The 17128-nt window shown below is 37.0% G+C and overlaps 1 protein-coding gene across 1 annotated transcript in view; it reads right to left on the bottom strand.

The window, feature by feature from the left end:
• RPGR (retinitis pigmentosa GTPase regulator) overlaps positions 1–17128 on the bottom strand; it is a 44863-nt gene that overhangs the window by 16825 nt on the left and 10910 nt on the right. The window contains 4 exon segments of the mRNA XM_048933917.1: positions 4553–4711; positions 12698–12847; positions 14269–14427; positions 15889–15951. Coding sequence (XP_048789874.1) covers positions 4553–4711; positions 12698–12847; positions 14269–14427; positions 15889–15951 — 531 coding nt within the window.

The raw sequence follows: 17128 nt of genomic DNA, 5'->3' as shown, positions 1-17128 counted from the left end.
TTTGTTATTTGAGAGTAAAATGACACCCCCAGAAAAACAGGAAAGACCACAAAAAGATGAAAACTGTATTAGCATACATGGTGTTACTAAAAAGCCAAACAGCATCTGTTTCCAAAGGTTATATGAAAATCAGCATTTCTTCAAAATTGCACTAGTTTAGGAACTCAGTAATTTAATAAATGGAGCTTAAAAGAGATACGAATGCTTCCAGTGCTCTCTGAAGTTACATCTTTCATCAGAACTCTGAATTTATGGTCAGGTCACTTCATCTTGGGATGCAATACATACTTCAGTACTTATTCAAAGTTATTTTTCTGATATCAAGCCTATAATGCATGTACACTACTCTCATTTTTTAAATCAAGGACTCATAGAATAACCTAAGTTGTAAGGGTCCCACAAAGATCACAGGATCCAGCTCCTGGCAATACACACAACAACCTCAAATCAGACTCAACGTCTGAGAGCACTGTCCAGACGCTCCCAGAACTCCAGCACTGGTGGCCGTGCCCACAGCCCTGTGCATCTCGTTCCATGCTGAGACTCTTTGGTGCAGCCCCTTTCCCTGACCCCCAGCTGCCCTCCCCTGACGCAGCTCCATGCCGTTCCCTCGGGCCCTGTCGCTGTCACACAGAGCAGAGCTCAGCGCTGCCCCTCCGCTCCCTGTGAGGAGCTGCAGCCGCCATCAGGCCTCCCCTCAGCTCCTCTGCTCTGCGCTGAGCGCACCGAGGGGCCTCAGCCACTCTCATACATCATATCCTGTACACCCTTCCCCATCTTTATAGCCCTCCTTTGGATGACCTCTCATAGCTGTATGTCCTTACACAGTGGCATTCATTGCTGCATATGTTGCTCAAGGTGAAATCACAGCAGAGAGCTGGGCAGGAAAACCCCTTCTCTCTCTGGCTGGCAGTGCTGGCCCTCATGCACCCAAGTACCTTTTGGACCTTTTGGTTGCCAGGGCACACTGCTGACTCAGATCCAGCTTGCCATCAATAAAAATAATCATGGATCCCTTTCCACAGGACTGCACTCCAGTCTCTCATCTCCCAGTCTGTACACAGAACAAGAATTACTTCATCCCACATGCAGAATCTGGCACTTGTTAAAATTCATGTGGTTGGTCATTGCCCAGCCCTCTAATTTGTTAAGATCTCTCTGCAAGGCCTGTCTACTCTCAAAGGATTCAAGAGCACCTCCTAATTCAGTGACTTCTGCAAACTTCCTTAGTATACATTTGATTCCTGTGTCCATTTTAAAAAACATTGAGAACTGCCCCAAAAATTGAGACCCGGGGAACCCCCTAGTGACTGGTGACCCCATTTAAATGTAACTCTATTTATTATAACCCCTTCACACCCACCCATCAGATAACAGTTCACTGTAGCTGGCTGTATTCTGAACATTTTCTCCAGAACAATATGATGAGAAACAGTATTGAAAGCTTTGCTGAAATTCAAAAAGACCACACCTACTGGGTTTCCTTGGTCAACTAGGTGGGTAACTTTGTCATAATGGAAATTAAGTTTGCTAAACAGGACTTCCTGCTCGCTGTTGGCTTTTACCAACAACTGCACTGTCTTTCATATGTTTTTCAGTGACTTACAGAATAATCTTCTCCATAATTTTGCTAGGCACTGAATAATAATAATAATAGCAGAATTACATTAAAAATTCTCTATCTGACCTTTCACTCCTAACACAACTATCAATCTTTTGGCACACATATTTTGTCAGAGGACCTTCCTCTCTTCACTCAAATGGATTCAATGGTGCTCGACACTGACGTACTGCCAGCTAAGCCAGCACTGTATTTCTTATGTACTTTCAACTACAGCATCTATTTCCATATGTAAATGAATTCTACATAGTAACACACTGACTTACTAGGGTATTTTCTTCACTATATTTGTTGTTGTTTTTTTTGTTTGTTTTACATTTCATTTGCCTCTATGTTCCACTTTTACTTCCTGCAAGATGAAACTATAACGCTGATGTCATCTAAGTCTACAACCTCCTACAAAATCTCTGTAGAAGTCATTTGTTTTAATGAATTTGTACCACATGAAACACCATTACAACAAAGTATCTATTGGTTGGCTTCAAGTTTATGGTTAAAAAAAAAAAAAAAATCAATAATGATAATCTAATTCTTTTTGCTGAACTTCACTTTATAACTCAAAATAATTCTAGGATTTATACACATGCTGGCCTCAAATTTATGGTAATATTTTTCACAATAATGATAATTTGATTTCATGCAAAGAAATTTATTTTACAGCAGAATACTGCTAGGGTGAGACTGTATGCTAGAGACAAAAGCTTCAAAATGTAGACAAATGTTTGCATTATTTTTTTGCATTGACTACTATTATTTCCTCCTCCCAAAGGAGCTTTGATTTACCTAGAATCCTCCAGCTTCTCTCATCATTACAAGTAACCTTTTCCAGCCCTTTGCTTCCACCTTTATTCTCTCCAGTGGCTTGCAGTACAATATCACATCAAATTACTTAAAATTCCCCTCAGTTAGATTTTCATTTTATATTTTAGGAACTTGGCTTACATAACCACGAAGGCACTCTGTCAGGCTGACAATAGATGACTATTTAGCATTTCCATAATATGGATTTAAGGACTCATAAAACCTATTTATTTTTACAACTTTTGCATTTGGGTAGAAGATTACTTGCAAATATTGCATACCAGTCATGGAATTCTTCACAAGCTAAAACTAATAATTTTGAAATCATTTGCACAGGTCAAACTCTCTTTTTCCACTTCCACAGTATTTTATAGTTATCAAATCTAACAAAAACAGAAATTCTGATGAGCAGATGAGCTCAAATAGGATGACCAGGAAAGCTGCGGAAGAAGGAAAGAGTCTTCTGCTGAATTACTGGAGCTTCCAAAAGCTCCCAGAAGTAAGATACATAATTAGATTTAAAAAAGGTGTTCACAAGGAAGGCTGTTTAGATTACTGAAAAAACACAAATTGCTTTATAGAATGGGAAGGCACATTGACTTCTCTACTCTTCCCTGGGTCCTATATCGTAATCTCTTCCTCACATGGTGATACCACCATCACTGCAATGCCCCAACCTTTAATTGTTTTTCCTTGCAGACAGAAAATTCTATTTAACTCCCACCTTAACCTGTATTGCAACCAAAGTCCTACTCTGAGGTCTCACACAGAGAACAGTTGATTATTTTTCTCTAAGAAAGAGTTTATGTGACTGAAGAGAGGTGCCACATCCCTCCTTAGCTTTCTCTTTTTTAGTCTCATAAGTCCTGTTTTTAAAAGCTTTCCTTAAAGACAAATGTTTTCCTAGCCTTTGATATTCTTGTTTTTCTCTGGACTCAGCATTCCAACAAAATTATGACAAATAACTATTCCTTAAAAGTTTTTAGTTGTTGTTTAGAGATTCTCATTAAAATCTTTAGAAATACGCTACAATTTTTTATGCATTTTGTTGTATGGTATTCTAGTTTACTCACTCAAAACTTTCAAGAGTATATATTAAATACACAAAAAATTGGTTAACTAACAATTTTTCTGGTACTTACTGAACCAGGCATCACCCCAAAGGCATGAATCAAACTATTTTTCACAAGCACCCTGATACCCTCTGAAACTGATGGAAAGAACTCTAATCACATAGGAAACTTCCCATTCACATCTGCTGATTGAGATATTTCAAAATGTACTGAAGGATTTCTAGTACAGTAATACATGTCATTTAATCTTCCAAGTAAGACAAACACAACCTTGCAAACTAATATATGTAAGTTTATTTGATGACTTTTGTATTTTTTTAATGTTTATTATACTGTATCTGTTCTAGTTTTATATGTACATTAAAGATTCTGCTCAAAGTCACTGATAAATTCTGTATTATAATGAGAGATATTTAAACCATTTAGGCATCCATTAGATTATGCATCTCTGTCATTACTAACAGACAGCTAGCTGAGAAATGGCTAATTATCACATGCTCTGCCACGCAAATTTACCACAGAGTGGAAGCTTCCCTCTAACACTTCCTCCTGACACTGCTGATACCTCTTTCAAGCTCCTCAGACATAAGAGACATTGATCACTCTTGTTGCCCATGGAGATACTAACTTGTTACAATCACGCTAAGACACTCAAGAGTTTGTAAAGTATTTCATCAATGGTATCTATTAGAGCTAATGCTATAAATAAAAAGAGGTTATAATAATCTTATGTTTCTTTATACTATGGGAATCCTGAGCTGTATGGAACAGAATGGGCTCCCACCCATGCATAGCATGCTATGCTCTTCTTTTACAATTAGCTTGTAAAATCGATCCTCAAGCAAAAGGATAAGCACAGCACAGAAGGTCAAGCACAGTGCAGCACAGACCTATGCTTAACCATCACATGGACTTTGACCTCTTTGATGTACAATGGTCTTCTGCTTAGGAGCATTACAGAGTTCTACTTTTTGGTAGAACATAAGTAAGATCTTCAAAGTAAATTGAGATTACTAAATTATAGAGCTGTTTAAAAAAAAGCATTTAAATTGCATACCTGTAAGCACCACTGTGTGTTCTCCACCACAAGCAACCTTATTAACTTTTTCCATAATTCCCAGTACTGGCTGTGGGACTCTACTGTTCTTAAGCTGCTCAGGCAGTAATCCCAGCTTTCCATTCTCAGGTTCCCCAAAAGTGTAGAGTTCACCATCTCCTGTAAAAATAGAGAACAGAAAAGCATTCAGAAGCAAGGTTACATTGTCAAGACAGCTGCAGACACAAGTCAGTAATACAGAAAAGTATATGAATGTTACAGGACAGCTGAACATATTTGTAGCGTGAATTAAATAGTTGTGCTTTAATGGATATGGAGGAGCAAAATTTTAATACAAATCTCTCACCAAGATAAGAGTCTTTAGTCTGCAAGGAACACTGCTACAGAAAAATAAAACCATACACATCCTTTTTGGAGAGGTTATTATTCCCTCTGCAATCATTTTTATCAGCTGAGATTGTCTGCAAGTGTTTCAATTAAAACAGAAAATACTGATTGAAAATAAACACTTTCTTCTTGTGAATATAACACACACACAAAAAAAGAAAAAATGAGTAATTGACAAGAAACTGTGTGAGGTCTAGACAACAATAAATGAGTTACATGTCCAACAACAGCGATTCCACAGCAATAACTCAACCAAAATTAAGTTCAGGAAAATACTGAGAGGTCTTTACAAATACATTCCTGCAGCACCTTTCTTATCTTCTACATAATAATTACACAAAAGATCCTTCTCATTTACCCAGACTTTCTAATCATTCAGTTCAAAATCTGTCCAATCCCATGTTTGGGTAATTTATTGTACATTCAAAGTGTCCTTTGTTTCACCTTTCCCACTCGCCTCCTTTATTTTTCATTGCTATGCGAGTCTAAATTACCATGTATACCCTTCTGTAATAGTTACAGAAAGAATGTATAAAATGTACTTTCCATTGCAATATTTACAATTTGTATATTCCTGCCTCTATGCACATCTCTGACTTTCTGAGATGAGGAGCCTCTCACTACTGTAAATAGGAGTGAGGTTTTCGGGGAAAATGCTTCCTTACTGTCAGGAAAAGTTTCAAATTAATAGCTGAGTGTTCTCCAGAGAAGACTAATGATATCTGTGGAATAATATCTTCAAAGCAAATCATGGTCCACAGTATTTAAAAATATTTACCTGCCCCAATCATAAAGCATTATTTTCTAAGAAAAAATTTTTTGTAATCTCACCTGGATATGAAAAACCACAAGGATAAACAGAACTCTCACATGGAGTGAATCTAAGACAACAAAATGTTTAGACCAGGGTAGGAGCTGCCAGTTCAAGGAAAATTGGAAGAGAAAGCTACATGACAAGAAACCATATACTTACACTCAAGTAATAAAACTCAGTCATCGGAAGTAGCTACATAAAATACTTTTGGGAAAATGTGCAATTGTGAGTCCATACAACATGTATTTTTGCTATCAGAGGGATATGTTTAGCATTCCTAAACTTGCTTTTGCAGAACTCAGAAGCATTACTATTGCACTATGTACAACAAATGCTTGAGAGTTTCTTATTCAAAAGCTACAAAGCTTCCTTATTGATATGAGAGTTCAGCTGACTTTAGAAATGCCGTTTCTTGTCCAAAGACAATGAAAACAGATGAGCTCACAGAGTTTCAAAGCAAAAGCCTTGCTTAGATGTTCAGAATTGCCCATTAGAGAAGTCCAACTCTCCATTGAGCAAAGGTAGAGCCTGATAAGCTTTTTTTCATAGCGTAGCTCTTGGATTTGTTGCTTTACCTTATACTTTGTGGGACCAAAACTTAAGTTTTGGGAATCAAATTTCACTGGCAATGACCAAAGAATAAGTTTGCATGGAAATAGAAGACATGGAAGATTTAAAAGTAAACCAGAGCATACAAATGTAAAGTAGAAAGAATGAAGCTAAGCATACATCCTAAAAAGCAAAGAGATTAGCCAAATGAACAAAATCAAGTTATAAAAAAAGAATATAATTCAAAATAAAGGAGTTTTATTAAAATTTGGATGTAACAAGCCAAGACAGGCAAGAAATTCTACCTTTTCAAACTTTTAATTCTGAGAAAGTTAAAATCGGTGTAATTTAGAAATGTGTCTTTTAATTGAATTTTCCTGAGCTTTACTATGGTAATAGAATCATAGAATAGCTTGGGTGGAAAAGGGACCTTGAAGATCATCTAGTTCCAAATCCGCTATTGTGGGCAAGGCTGCCCACCAGCTCAGCTGCCCAGGGTCCTATCCAACCTGGCCTTGAGAACCTCCAGGGATGGGGCACCACAGATTCTCTGGGCAGCAGTGCCAGGGCCTTATCTCCAAGTGAAAAATTTCCATGTAACATCTAACCTAAATCCACCCCTTTCAGTTTAATGCCATTCTCCCTTGAACTATAAATATCAAAGCATGTAAAAAGTTAGTCTCTCTCCAGCTTATAAGCTCTCAAGTATTGGAAAGCTGCAATGAGTCTTCCCTAAGTCTTTTATTCTCCAAGATAAACAAGCCCAGTTCCCTCAATCTTTCCACATGAGAGCTGCTCCACCCACTTCATCAGCTTCACCTCTTGCTTGTGCTGAGAAGAGGCTTCCTAAGGTCAGAGTAGAGGTAGACAATCACATCCCTCCCCCTGCTGGCCACCTCTCTTCTGATGCAGTCCAGGATACTATTGGCCTTCTGGGCTGCAAGAGCACACTGTTGGCTCATGGCCAGCTTTTTGTCCACTGGAATCCTCAAGTCCTTCTCTGCAGGACAGCCCTTAATGTGCTCTTCTCCCAGTCTGTATACACATCTGAGATTGTACCAACGCAAGTGCAACATCTTGTACTTGCCCTCATTAGGTTCTTGTGGAATCACTTTCCAAGCCTGTCTAAATCCCTCTGGATAGTACTCCTTCCTTCTATCATGTCAACTGCACCAATTAACTTGGCATCATCAGCAAACCTATTGAAGGTGCCCTCGATCCCACTATCTGGGTCATTGATAAAGATATTGAGTAGAATCAGTCTCAAGATGGACTCCTGGGAGACACCAGTCATCACTGGTCCCTATAGATCTGCTGACCATAATCCTCTGGCTGCAACTATCCAACCAATTCTTTATCCACCAAACAGTGCAGCCTTCAATCCATATCTCTCCAATTTAGACTATGTGGTGCTTGACCATATCAAAGGTCTTCACAAGTTTGGGTGGATGAAATCAGTTGCCCTTCCTTTGTTCACTGATGCTGTGACTCCATCATAGAAGGCCATCAGGTTGGTCAGGCACAGTCCACCCTTGGTCACCTCCTTATCTCACATATACCTTAACACAGGTTCCAGAGGATCTGCTCCATGACCTCTACAGGCACACGTAAGGCTCGCTGGCCTGTAGCTCCCCAGGTCTTTTCTCCCTTTCTTAAGGACAGGAGTGATGTTTCCCTTTTAGTCACAGGGATTTTGCCTGGCATCCATGACTTTTCAAATATGATGGAGTCCTTCAAGTACTATACTTGTGAGCCACTAAAACACAACCTCCCAGCTGTTCTTAGCTTTCCTTTCATTCTCAACATATTTTTTCTCCTTCACTAATGATATTTTTTCTTTCCTGCACACACAAATTACTTTAAATGAAAACAATAATAGTACAACAACTCACTTATCTGCATGCATCTATGAAAAAAATACCTTTGTCACATTCTTCTATGCTCTAAGTGGTGCTTTGTAGTCATTACAGTCTATTTTTTAAATAAAGAGCAGACTATCCCAGCTACAGAAAAGTATATTTCATTTCACTTCTAAACTATGTACTGTGTTTATGGTTCTCTGTTCAGTCTGATTTTCTATTTTAATCCTGGTTTTCTTATGTGCAGAAACACTCTGAATAGACTTCAGTAACTGATACTTTAAATTACGTGCAGTTTTTAAATTCTAAAATACTAAGCCTAATTAACAGCAAAAAAGTCAACCACAGTGTGAGGTTTACTGTAACCAAAACATGATTGATTCAAGAGGCATCGGTGCTCCTAATGTCAGGTTTTATTAGTCATCGTAAAAAACAAACAAACAAAGAAACAAAAACAACAACAAAACAAGTACTTTTTGAAGGTAAGTGAGTATTTTAATACTCTTGGACTTGTCACGTAAGGAAGTCACTCCAAGAGAAATGCCTCCTATTTATTTCCATGGAAACTCCAACACATACAGAGAGCACAACAACACTATTTGACAGAAAAATTCTCAGCTTTGTGGCTATTTTCAATGTCACCACAAGCTATGCATATTCAGCAGCGATGAACAAGAGCCTGCAGCCCCCCCACACTTGTAAAACTGCACTAGCAGACAGAACCCACTGTCACCACTGCTGAAACGCACTGCCCATCACCTCACTGTGCTCACATTTGCTGTCTGATCTCCATAACGTTCAGCAGGTGTTGATGAATGTCAGTGGGTGCATGGAGGAATTCAGTGATGCACCTTTGCTTCATACACACTGTCACTGTGTCAGACTGCCCTTCTGCTGCCATCTGTCACACGGCAACAAGATGTTATGGAATACTGGTGGGAAGGTTCAACCTCTACTGTCATACCACCAACATCTGCCTCTGACATTGTGGGCCAATGTAATAAAACAGGAAGCATTACTTTCAGAACAGCCCTCATATTTCTAGCAACAAGTTCAGGAACCCTGCAGAGCACTTGCTAACTATGTATGCAATTCTCTTCAAAGAGATCACAGTGTTTGGTTTTTTTTTTTTTGAACACTACTGCACAGTAAATATTAATCCAATCACAATCTAATTAACAGGATTACAGATTAAAATGGTCAAACTCCCATTGACTTCCTAACTAGACAAGTTTATCACACTTTTTTAAACTTAATAATCCAGCTGACAAAGAGAAGGCCATTTACTAAGGTAATTCTGGAACATATTACACATCATTTTAAGTCATATGGTAGTCTGGAAATTATGGAGAATAGCTATAAGGCACAGAAAAGATTTAATCAAACACAGATACATTTTCAGTACAGTTACATGAGTGCAGCATATGTGCATGTTAAGGACATCCCATTCAAAGTAAGTCTTCTGGTTGTTTATTTTCTACTCTCATTTGAGCCCTCTGTCTTCCTCACATATTGACCTTTCCTTAGTGAGGTACATTTCTGCTTTCACTATGCTTTAGCTCACAGCAAGACGTCAAGAAATAGAACACACCAACAGAAAGCTATCTTTGCTCATAAAAGACAAATGTGAATAGTGCTGGAATCCGTACACCACAACTTCCTTTTCCTTGTCTGTCTGTTATTAATGAACATCCTGCCCTGGAGAGGGCACTCTGTGACTACACTATGTGTTCTAGTGTGCCCTCATTAACCATCCATTTTAACCCAAACATTCCTGTGATCCTATCAGCCTGCCTAGCCAGCATACAGTTTATGCCAAATATACATACGTTCAGAAAAGGAGCCCTATGGTGCCATGCTCATCAGTTCAACCCAGCAACATATATCAAGTTATATATATCCTTCAACCATGTTTTATTAGGTAGTGTACTACCTATGCTATATATACTACATACATTAGATAGCATACTTCTCAAAGCGTAAGTCATGTTTAAAAAGACAAATTGTAGTAATACTACAGTACTGTAATAACTGGTAAGTAACAGGTATTGAAAGCTCTCTATTAACAGTTTCTTCCATAGTAATAACTGTGATCTATGAAAGTCCCTTTGCACAGATGTCAAGGGAACTAATATTGATTACATACATACTTGAATTACTGTTAAGTATTAAACATCAGTTACTACCAATTCTAGTGTACATGGTTGAATTGTACATCTAAAACACACAGAAAACCCCTGCTATACAAACCTGAAAATATACTTTAAGGCATAATTTGATGACTAACTGGAAATTTAGGGAGAAAAACCCATATCTCTATTATATGTAAGTACTATAGGTACTACACAATTATCCATTTTGCTATGTTTTACCACCCCTGAAAGGCAGAATACTGAGGATGTCAGCCACTGTTTGGAGCTAGCCCAGCAAGTACACAACAAGCAATTTCAACAGGAAATAAAAAAAATCCTGTAAACTATAAAAGTATCTTTTTCCTTTTTCACACAAAACTCTTTAACAGCATACTGCCTTCCTAACTAGACTGTGAGGAAAAAAAAAAGAATAACTACATTTGCATTCAGACTCAGCTCACAGAATTTCCAAATTCATAATTTTATGGCTAGCATCACAGCTAAAATAATGGGTAATTATGGTGCACTTAAATGCATAAAGCTTTGTTTTTAAGTTCTGTCTGGCTATACACCTACATTAATGCAATAGATTATTTCCCTTATTTCCACTAAAGTCCAAAACTAAACTTCTATTTAAGGTATCAGTCAAAGAAAACTGCCAGCAAGGGCACAGGGAAAAAATATCAAAAAATATTTCCCCTTTCACCATAAAACAGGTGAACAACAAGGCAGTCAGGCTCAATTTTTTTGTAGGATTTGCAGATATTGGAGACTGAAAATTAAGACTTCCCACCTCAGAACCAGGCTTGTTTAAACAGTAATGCATTCAACAAGTTCCTGCTTTCACAGCTAAAAACCAGTTTATCATCTTAAAAAGATTTTAAGAGGCTCAATTTCAGTACGAACATTTTTTTCCATTTATTTCAAGATCAGGAAACTACAGAATTTCTAGCAGTTGCTGACCGCTTGACCAGTCAGAGGTACTTAAACGCTTTACAGTAAGAAAACATCTGTAATAGAAGTTGCATAATACCAGCATAACATCTAGTTAATACTTGGTCATCTTAAGAAGGTCTCATTCCGTTAAGAGCACATTCTCAGAGAGCTAGATATTGTATACGGTGTACAATCAATGAATATTAAGATGTTATAATTACAAAATAAACAAGAGAGCTAGGCAAAGCAGATTACCCTAACAAAAACAGAATAGATGGAAAGCTTACCCATACTCTAGGCTCACTTACAAAACTCCAGCAGAATGGATCTCCAGAAGAGATCCTTCCCCACTGGTAGCCAGCTCTCAAATGGATCTAGGAGAGGTGCAGCCAGGCTCCACCCCTTCTGGCAGTGCAGGTGAATTGCCTTCAGCTGTGCTCCCATGGCTGACTCAGTGCTCGCCTCAGGTGATCAATCAGAGGTTCAGGCCGCGACTCAGCAGTTCCCATACAATATGGGAAGGTAATATTTATCAAGTAAGCTGAGAAAAGTAGCTGATGGAACGGTTACTGGGTACCCATTAAAGGCTTTACAATTAAAACTATTGATCCTTTGAAATCTTCAATTGCTCTGCGGGGACACAACTGTGTATCTTAATAATGTAAATCTATAAGGCTGAGAGGAATTCATAGCTGCGCACTTCTAATACCATCCATACTGACGGACTAATTCAATCACATTAGCATTATTAAAAGATGAGTGGCAGCATCACTTTGTAAAGGAAAAAAGAGGTGAAAAAATACAGAAGTGGAAAGCAATCAAGAGGTGGGTTGGCTTGGAGATCAGACACCAGCTCATTGTAGTGTATGCTTCTTGTACTGTATATTGCCTCTTTAATTGACTTCAAAACTTAAGACTTAACATCAAACTTTTACAACAATATTGCACTGCTAGCAAACAAGATTTTTTTTTCTCCAAAATATAGTTATTCCATTCCAAATTTTTATTAGGAAAGATGATTATTTGATCAACACAGGAACAAGAATAATCTCAAGAAAAAATGGACTACTGAAAACATAGTATTAATCAACAGTTGTCATAATCTTCATGAAAATAATGCTATCTGTGGTAAGACAGTAATTTTTCCTAACACTTTTTTGTAAATCATTGTGTACATGCAGAATATTTACAGCAATATTTTGTCATGGAATTTCTAATTAAATATAGAGTACATTATAGATAAGATGACATGTAACTTTTCCAAGTAAGTAATATGGAACCTCATTTTAGAGAACATCTCTATAAAATCTCCCTGTGTGACACATAACCACATAAATGGCTTTCTTACCTGACTGCTATTGCTTACATAGTTTCAAAAGCAGCGAATGTCTCATTAGCTACCTTCATAAAGACCACAATCTCAGTACCACTGACTTGCCTTCACTAGCCTCAATTCTCATTAGCTTACCTGTTATGAAGGCAGAATGATAATATCCACAGGATATAGAGGAAATGGGTTTTCCAACATCTACTTGACAAGGGACACTGACGTAGGTTTTGTCAGCCAAGCCGATCTGACCTTCTGAATTATCACCCCACACAAAAAGCTGCCCATCCTCTAAAGTGAAGACACAGAAAGTTAATAGATTTAAAAGCAAGACTACACTAATAAAAAGTTAATGTAACTATTCAAGAAGCATTTCATAAACTCTATGTGCAACACTGCTAAATGTCACAATCTCAGAGACAAAAAGTGATGTTTAGCACAATGCAACACAATAGTCTGAAATATGGGGCTATCCCCTAATCTTTTCAAAAGTGACTCAGAAGTGATCAAATCCTCTTACACAATAAATAGCAAAAGTAAAAACTACATACAAAATTTCCTTCAAAAAGAGGAAAAATGAGAACATAAGACAACTCAGTTGCCAGATGCCAGCATTAAAACAGTGAATTGAAGACTTAGTGTCATTTCTGGTAGCACCTCACTACTTTTTGTTCTTCCAAACTTATACTTTGTTCTGACTTTGGTACATATCTCATTTTTTCATTATCTTATGGTTCTTTTCAGAGGCTATTATATTGGCCAGCTTTATTTTGTTTTCCTTAAACTATCAGCTGTTCCAAGATATTAAGACCAGCCTCTGCTGACACAAAGACCAAAGGCATCAGCAAGAACCACAAAAAAAGTAGTGAACAATATGAAAAATCTTAAGATTTTCTAGAAGAGGTAAGGCCTTGGCTTATTTCTTATTGGTGGGACATAGGCTGTGACTAAAGAACTACCATATACAATGTTACTGAGATGTCGGTTGGAACCACACTCATTCAAAGTTCATTTACAGATCTTATGAGGATGCTAATTGTCACAAAAAATACAAAAAAGAGGAGCAAGCAAAGTATATCTTTTTTATACATTGATGCTTTGTCACATTCTGAAATCACAGCCCCAATAACTTATCCTAAACATATACAGAAACAATTCCTGTTAACAGGACTGGAGAAATTACAGGTTAATAAACACATACAACAGCCAAATGTATTCTAATTGTGTAGACTGCATCAAGTCATCACCATGTAATTTTGCCATTGAAGACACTGCTCAGGCAGCTCTCAGAATTAGTAATGACACAGTTGTGTAGCCTCTATCAGTAGAGCAAAATAATTGCAGTAAGAAGTGGAATTAGAGAAGCTCAGTTTCCTTTTTTTTAGCTGGCTTTCCTTGAAATTAATTGAAGTTTTTCCCACTTTGAATCTATTTATACCGTCTTTCTTTTGTATGGATTCTTAGTAACTAGTACAGACTGAGACCTCACTGCACACCTACAAAAACCATAGGATGCTATTCAGAAGCAACCCCTCAACATATTGTACTGACATATGCTATTGGCTGTAAAAAAAGTTTCAAGGCTTAGTGGGGAAAGAAGACAGGGAGGCACAGAAAATACACACATGCACGCAGACAGAAACCAGAATAAATGTTTCTCTGCAACACCAGGCTTGAAGGCATAAACAGATTTTCTTAGTTGTTGCTCTTACCAGTTACTGCTGCTGAGGTGTATGATCCAGCAGCGAGCTGTTTGATCTTGTGCTGGTTGGTAAAAAAACTAATTAAATGAAATGTGGTCCTTTCCTCTGTGTCACCTAATCCCAACTGACCTTCACCATTACCTCCAGCAGCATACACGTTCCCGTTTTCTGCATACAGAAAAGCACACGTAATACACAGAATGAGGATATGCTCAGTGGTAGCAAAAAGTCAGAGAAATTGCAGCAAGTCATTTAATTTTTTACAGAAAAGTATGGGTCTATTGCTCTCAAATAGTCCAGGGCTGACACTGAATGTTCCTGCTGTAAGTAGCAGGGAGGCTTTCCTGCAGGCATTTAGATCAGAACACTCTAAAGGCCTTACAAATCCATCGACTGAGCGTGCTTCCCAACATTTTGGAGTCTGATCTGAAAAATAAATACAATTTTAAGTATTTATTTAATTTAAAATAAAGTGAGGGGAAAATGGAGACTGATGACATGGACAAGAAAATTAAAGAGATGTGTAACTTCACAGTTTTGAATAACAGGAATGAAATACATTTTTACTTACATTTTTATTAAAAATATTTTACTCGTTTTAATATTTAAATCACTTTCAATTTAATTAGCTTGATCTTACTTTTTCTTTAGAATCTTACAATTGAAGTTAAAGTTGATGATTAATACCTTTCACCTAAAAGAACTTCCAAATTTATATTTTTAATTTCAGTGTGTTTCACATTTAAAGCGATCGTCTATGATGAAAAACACAAGGTCAATAAATAACATAAATCCAGACACAAAAGTGATAACAAACTGACATATAATTTACAAATGGTCCCTAATATAAAAATGGCCACAAATTACTCAGCTAGAGAGTATACTAAAATTGACTAATATTTACCCTGTGCATTCTAGCAGATTCGACTGCTATTAAAATGTTCTGTTTTATTCCAGTAGTCTTATTTACTGTGCTCTGGGTATCCACATATGTAAACCCCATAATAATCAACAACTCTCTTTATAACATTACCTCTAAAGCACTGTAAGAACAAAGATGGCTATTCCATTACATAAATTTTAGAGTCGTGATGATAATTTGCTCTCTCAAAACATTTTTTTGTTTAAATTTACAATTTATTTATTTATAGTTTAATAAAGTGACTTGTCAATGAAATAGCAGATTGTCATGTCTAAATAAAATGCAACATACTTCGAAGGCTTTAAAATATAATGTTCTACTGCTTTTACTTAAATACAGAACTCCATGCTCATAAGAATGCATTCCTTGTCAAGGGTAAATTTGAGTACAGATATATAAAAATACTCCTATGCACACAGAGTGCTTCCATGAAATACTGGTAATTGTTAACCATGCCTCAAATACAGATAAAAAGATAAAAGTACAGATAAAAGCTAGTGAATTCCTATAGACCATGATTTTTGAAATGCGTTGCAGAATAATTCAAGCATTCAAAGATCTGGATATTAAAAAAAACCAACAAATTTTAACAGCATATTCTTCTCCTTTTTATCATTCATGTGCAGTTCTAGGGTTAGCAATATAATTTTTGCATTTGAAATAAGGAAAAAAATCTACCTTGAATATGTACATAATTTGTTACATACCTGTGTAAACTAAAGTGTGGTTTCTTCCACAAACAGCAAGTTTTGTTTTTTCTGGTTTTAAAGCTATGAATGAAAGCAGAAGGAGGAGGGAGGTTACAAACAAGCTGACAGCTTACTCAACAACACAATGTTCAATGCTCTAGAGAAAACTGATTGTTTTTCATACTGCTACCAACAGAACGACTACAAGATTGGCTGGCCATTTGGTCTTAGCACATGACTTAGTAACCAGGATTAGGGTTAGGGTGATGGTTGGTGACTTGATGATGGTTACTTTACTCCAATGCCACACTCCACAAAATTTACTATTAGTAGGCTATGCCTCAAAGAATACATCAATTTGCAGAACAAAATGCATGCTTAGAGCTTTCTTCCATTTTCATTAACAGTAACATTTTTAATTCACACTTTTGCTTCTCTCGCTAATTAATATCTATAAACTCATTCTTTTCTTTTTTTTTCCTTTTTTTTTTTTTTTTTGTCTTATCATCCATACCTTCCTCACTGTGCACAGCTTTTCTTGATAGACTTTTGCTCTACACTGCCATTCTATGAATTACTAAATTCACAGCTCCTAAGGCCGGTCCTATGTCTAGGTTTTGAATATATCACCCCACCTCAGTGGTGCTGAATTACCATCCATCCATGCATAATATTCTCTGCAGTCTAGTCACTATGAAAGACTGGGAATGTACATAAGAGGATGCATCAAGAGTTATTTTGGTGGAAACAGAGAACAGTGTTGGCTTTACCCCATGGTAAGTGCATTCCAGCTCAGAAACAGTGAAAAAATAACCTCACTGACTTTTTCATCTTCTCCGTTTTTAATCTTTGCCAACATTTTTTCTTTACTCAGCCATGTCCATTTTCAATATACAATACTCAAGCTATTAAAAAAGCATTATGTTTACATAATATATTTTTAATTTTTTTCCGCTCACTGCATTGGTCCTTGACAAAGACAACAACGTAATTCCTTTCACAAAATCCTTTTCAGTCCCTTCAAATCAATCTTCATCAGCACCATAACATTCAGATTAAATTCCTTTCTCTTTCCTACCAAGCCACTACATAAATCTATTTGCTTAAAGATGAAGTCTCTGATGTCAAAAATACACAAATAGAAATTGTCCAAACTCAGAATCCTACATATCCTGACACCTGTCCTCAGCAGCAGGCAGGAATCATGACATTTCCAATATTTGGTTTCTTCTTACAATATTAGTTTGCTGTTTCATTT

This window comes from Lagopus muta, chromosome 1, assembly GCF_023343835.1.
Source record: "Lagopus muta isolate bLagMut1 chromosome 1, bLagMut1 primary, whole genome shotgun sequence".
NCBI classification, from domain to species: Eukaryota; Metazoa; Chordata; class Aves; order Galliformes; family Phasianidae; genus Lagopus; species Lagopus muta.
This window is presented reverse-complemented; position numbering and strand designations above follow the sequence as displayed.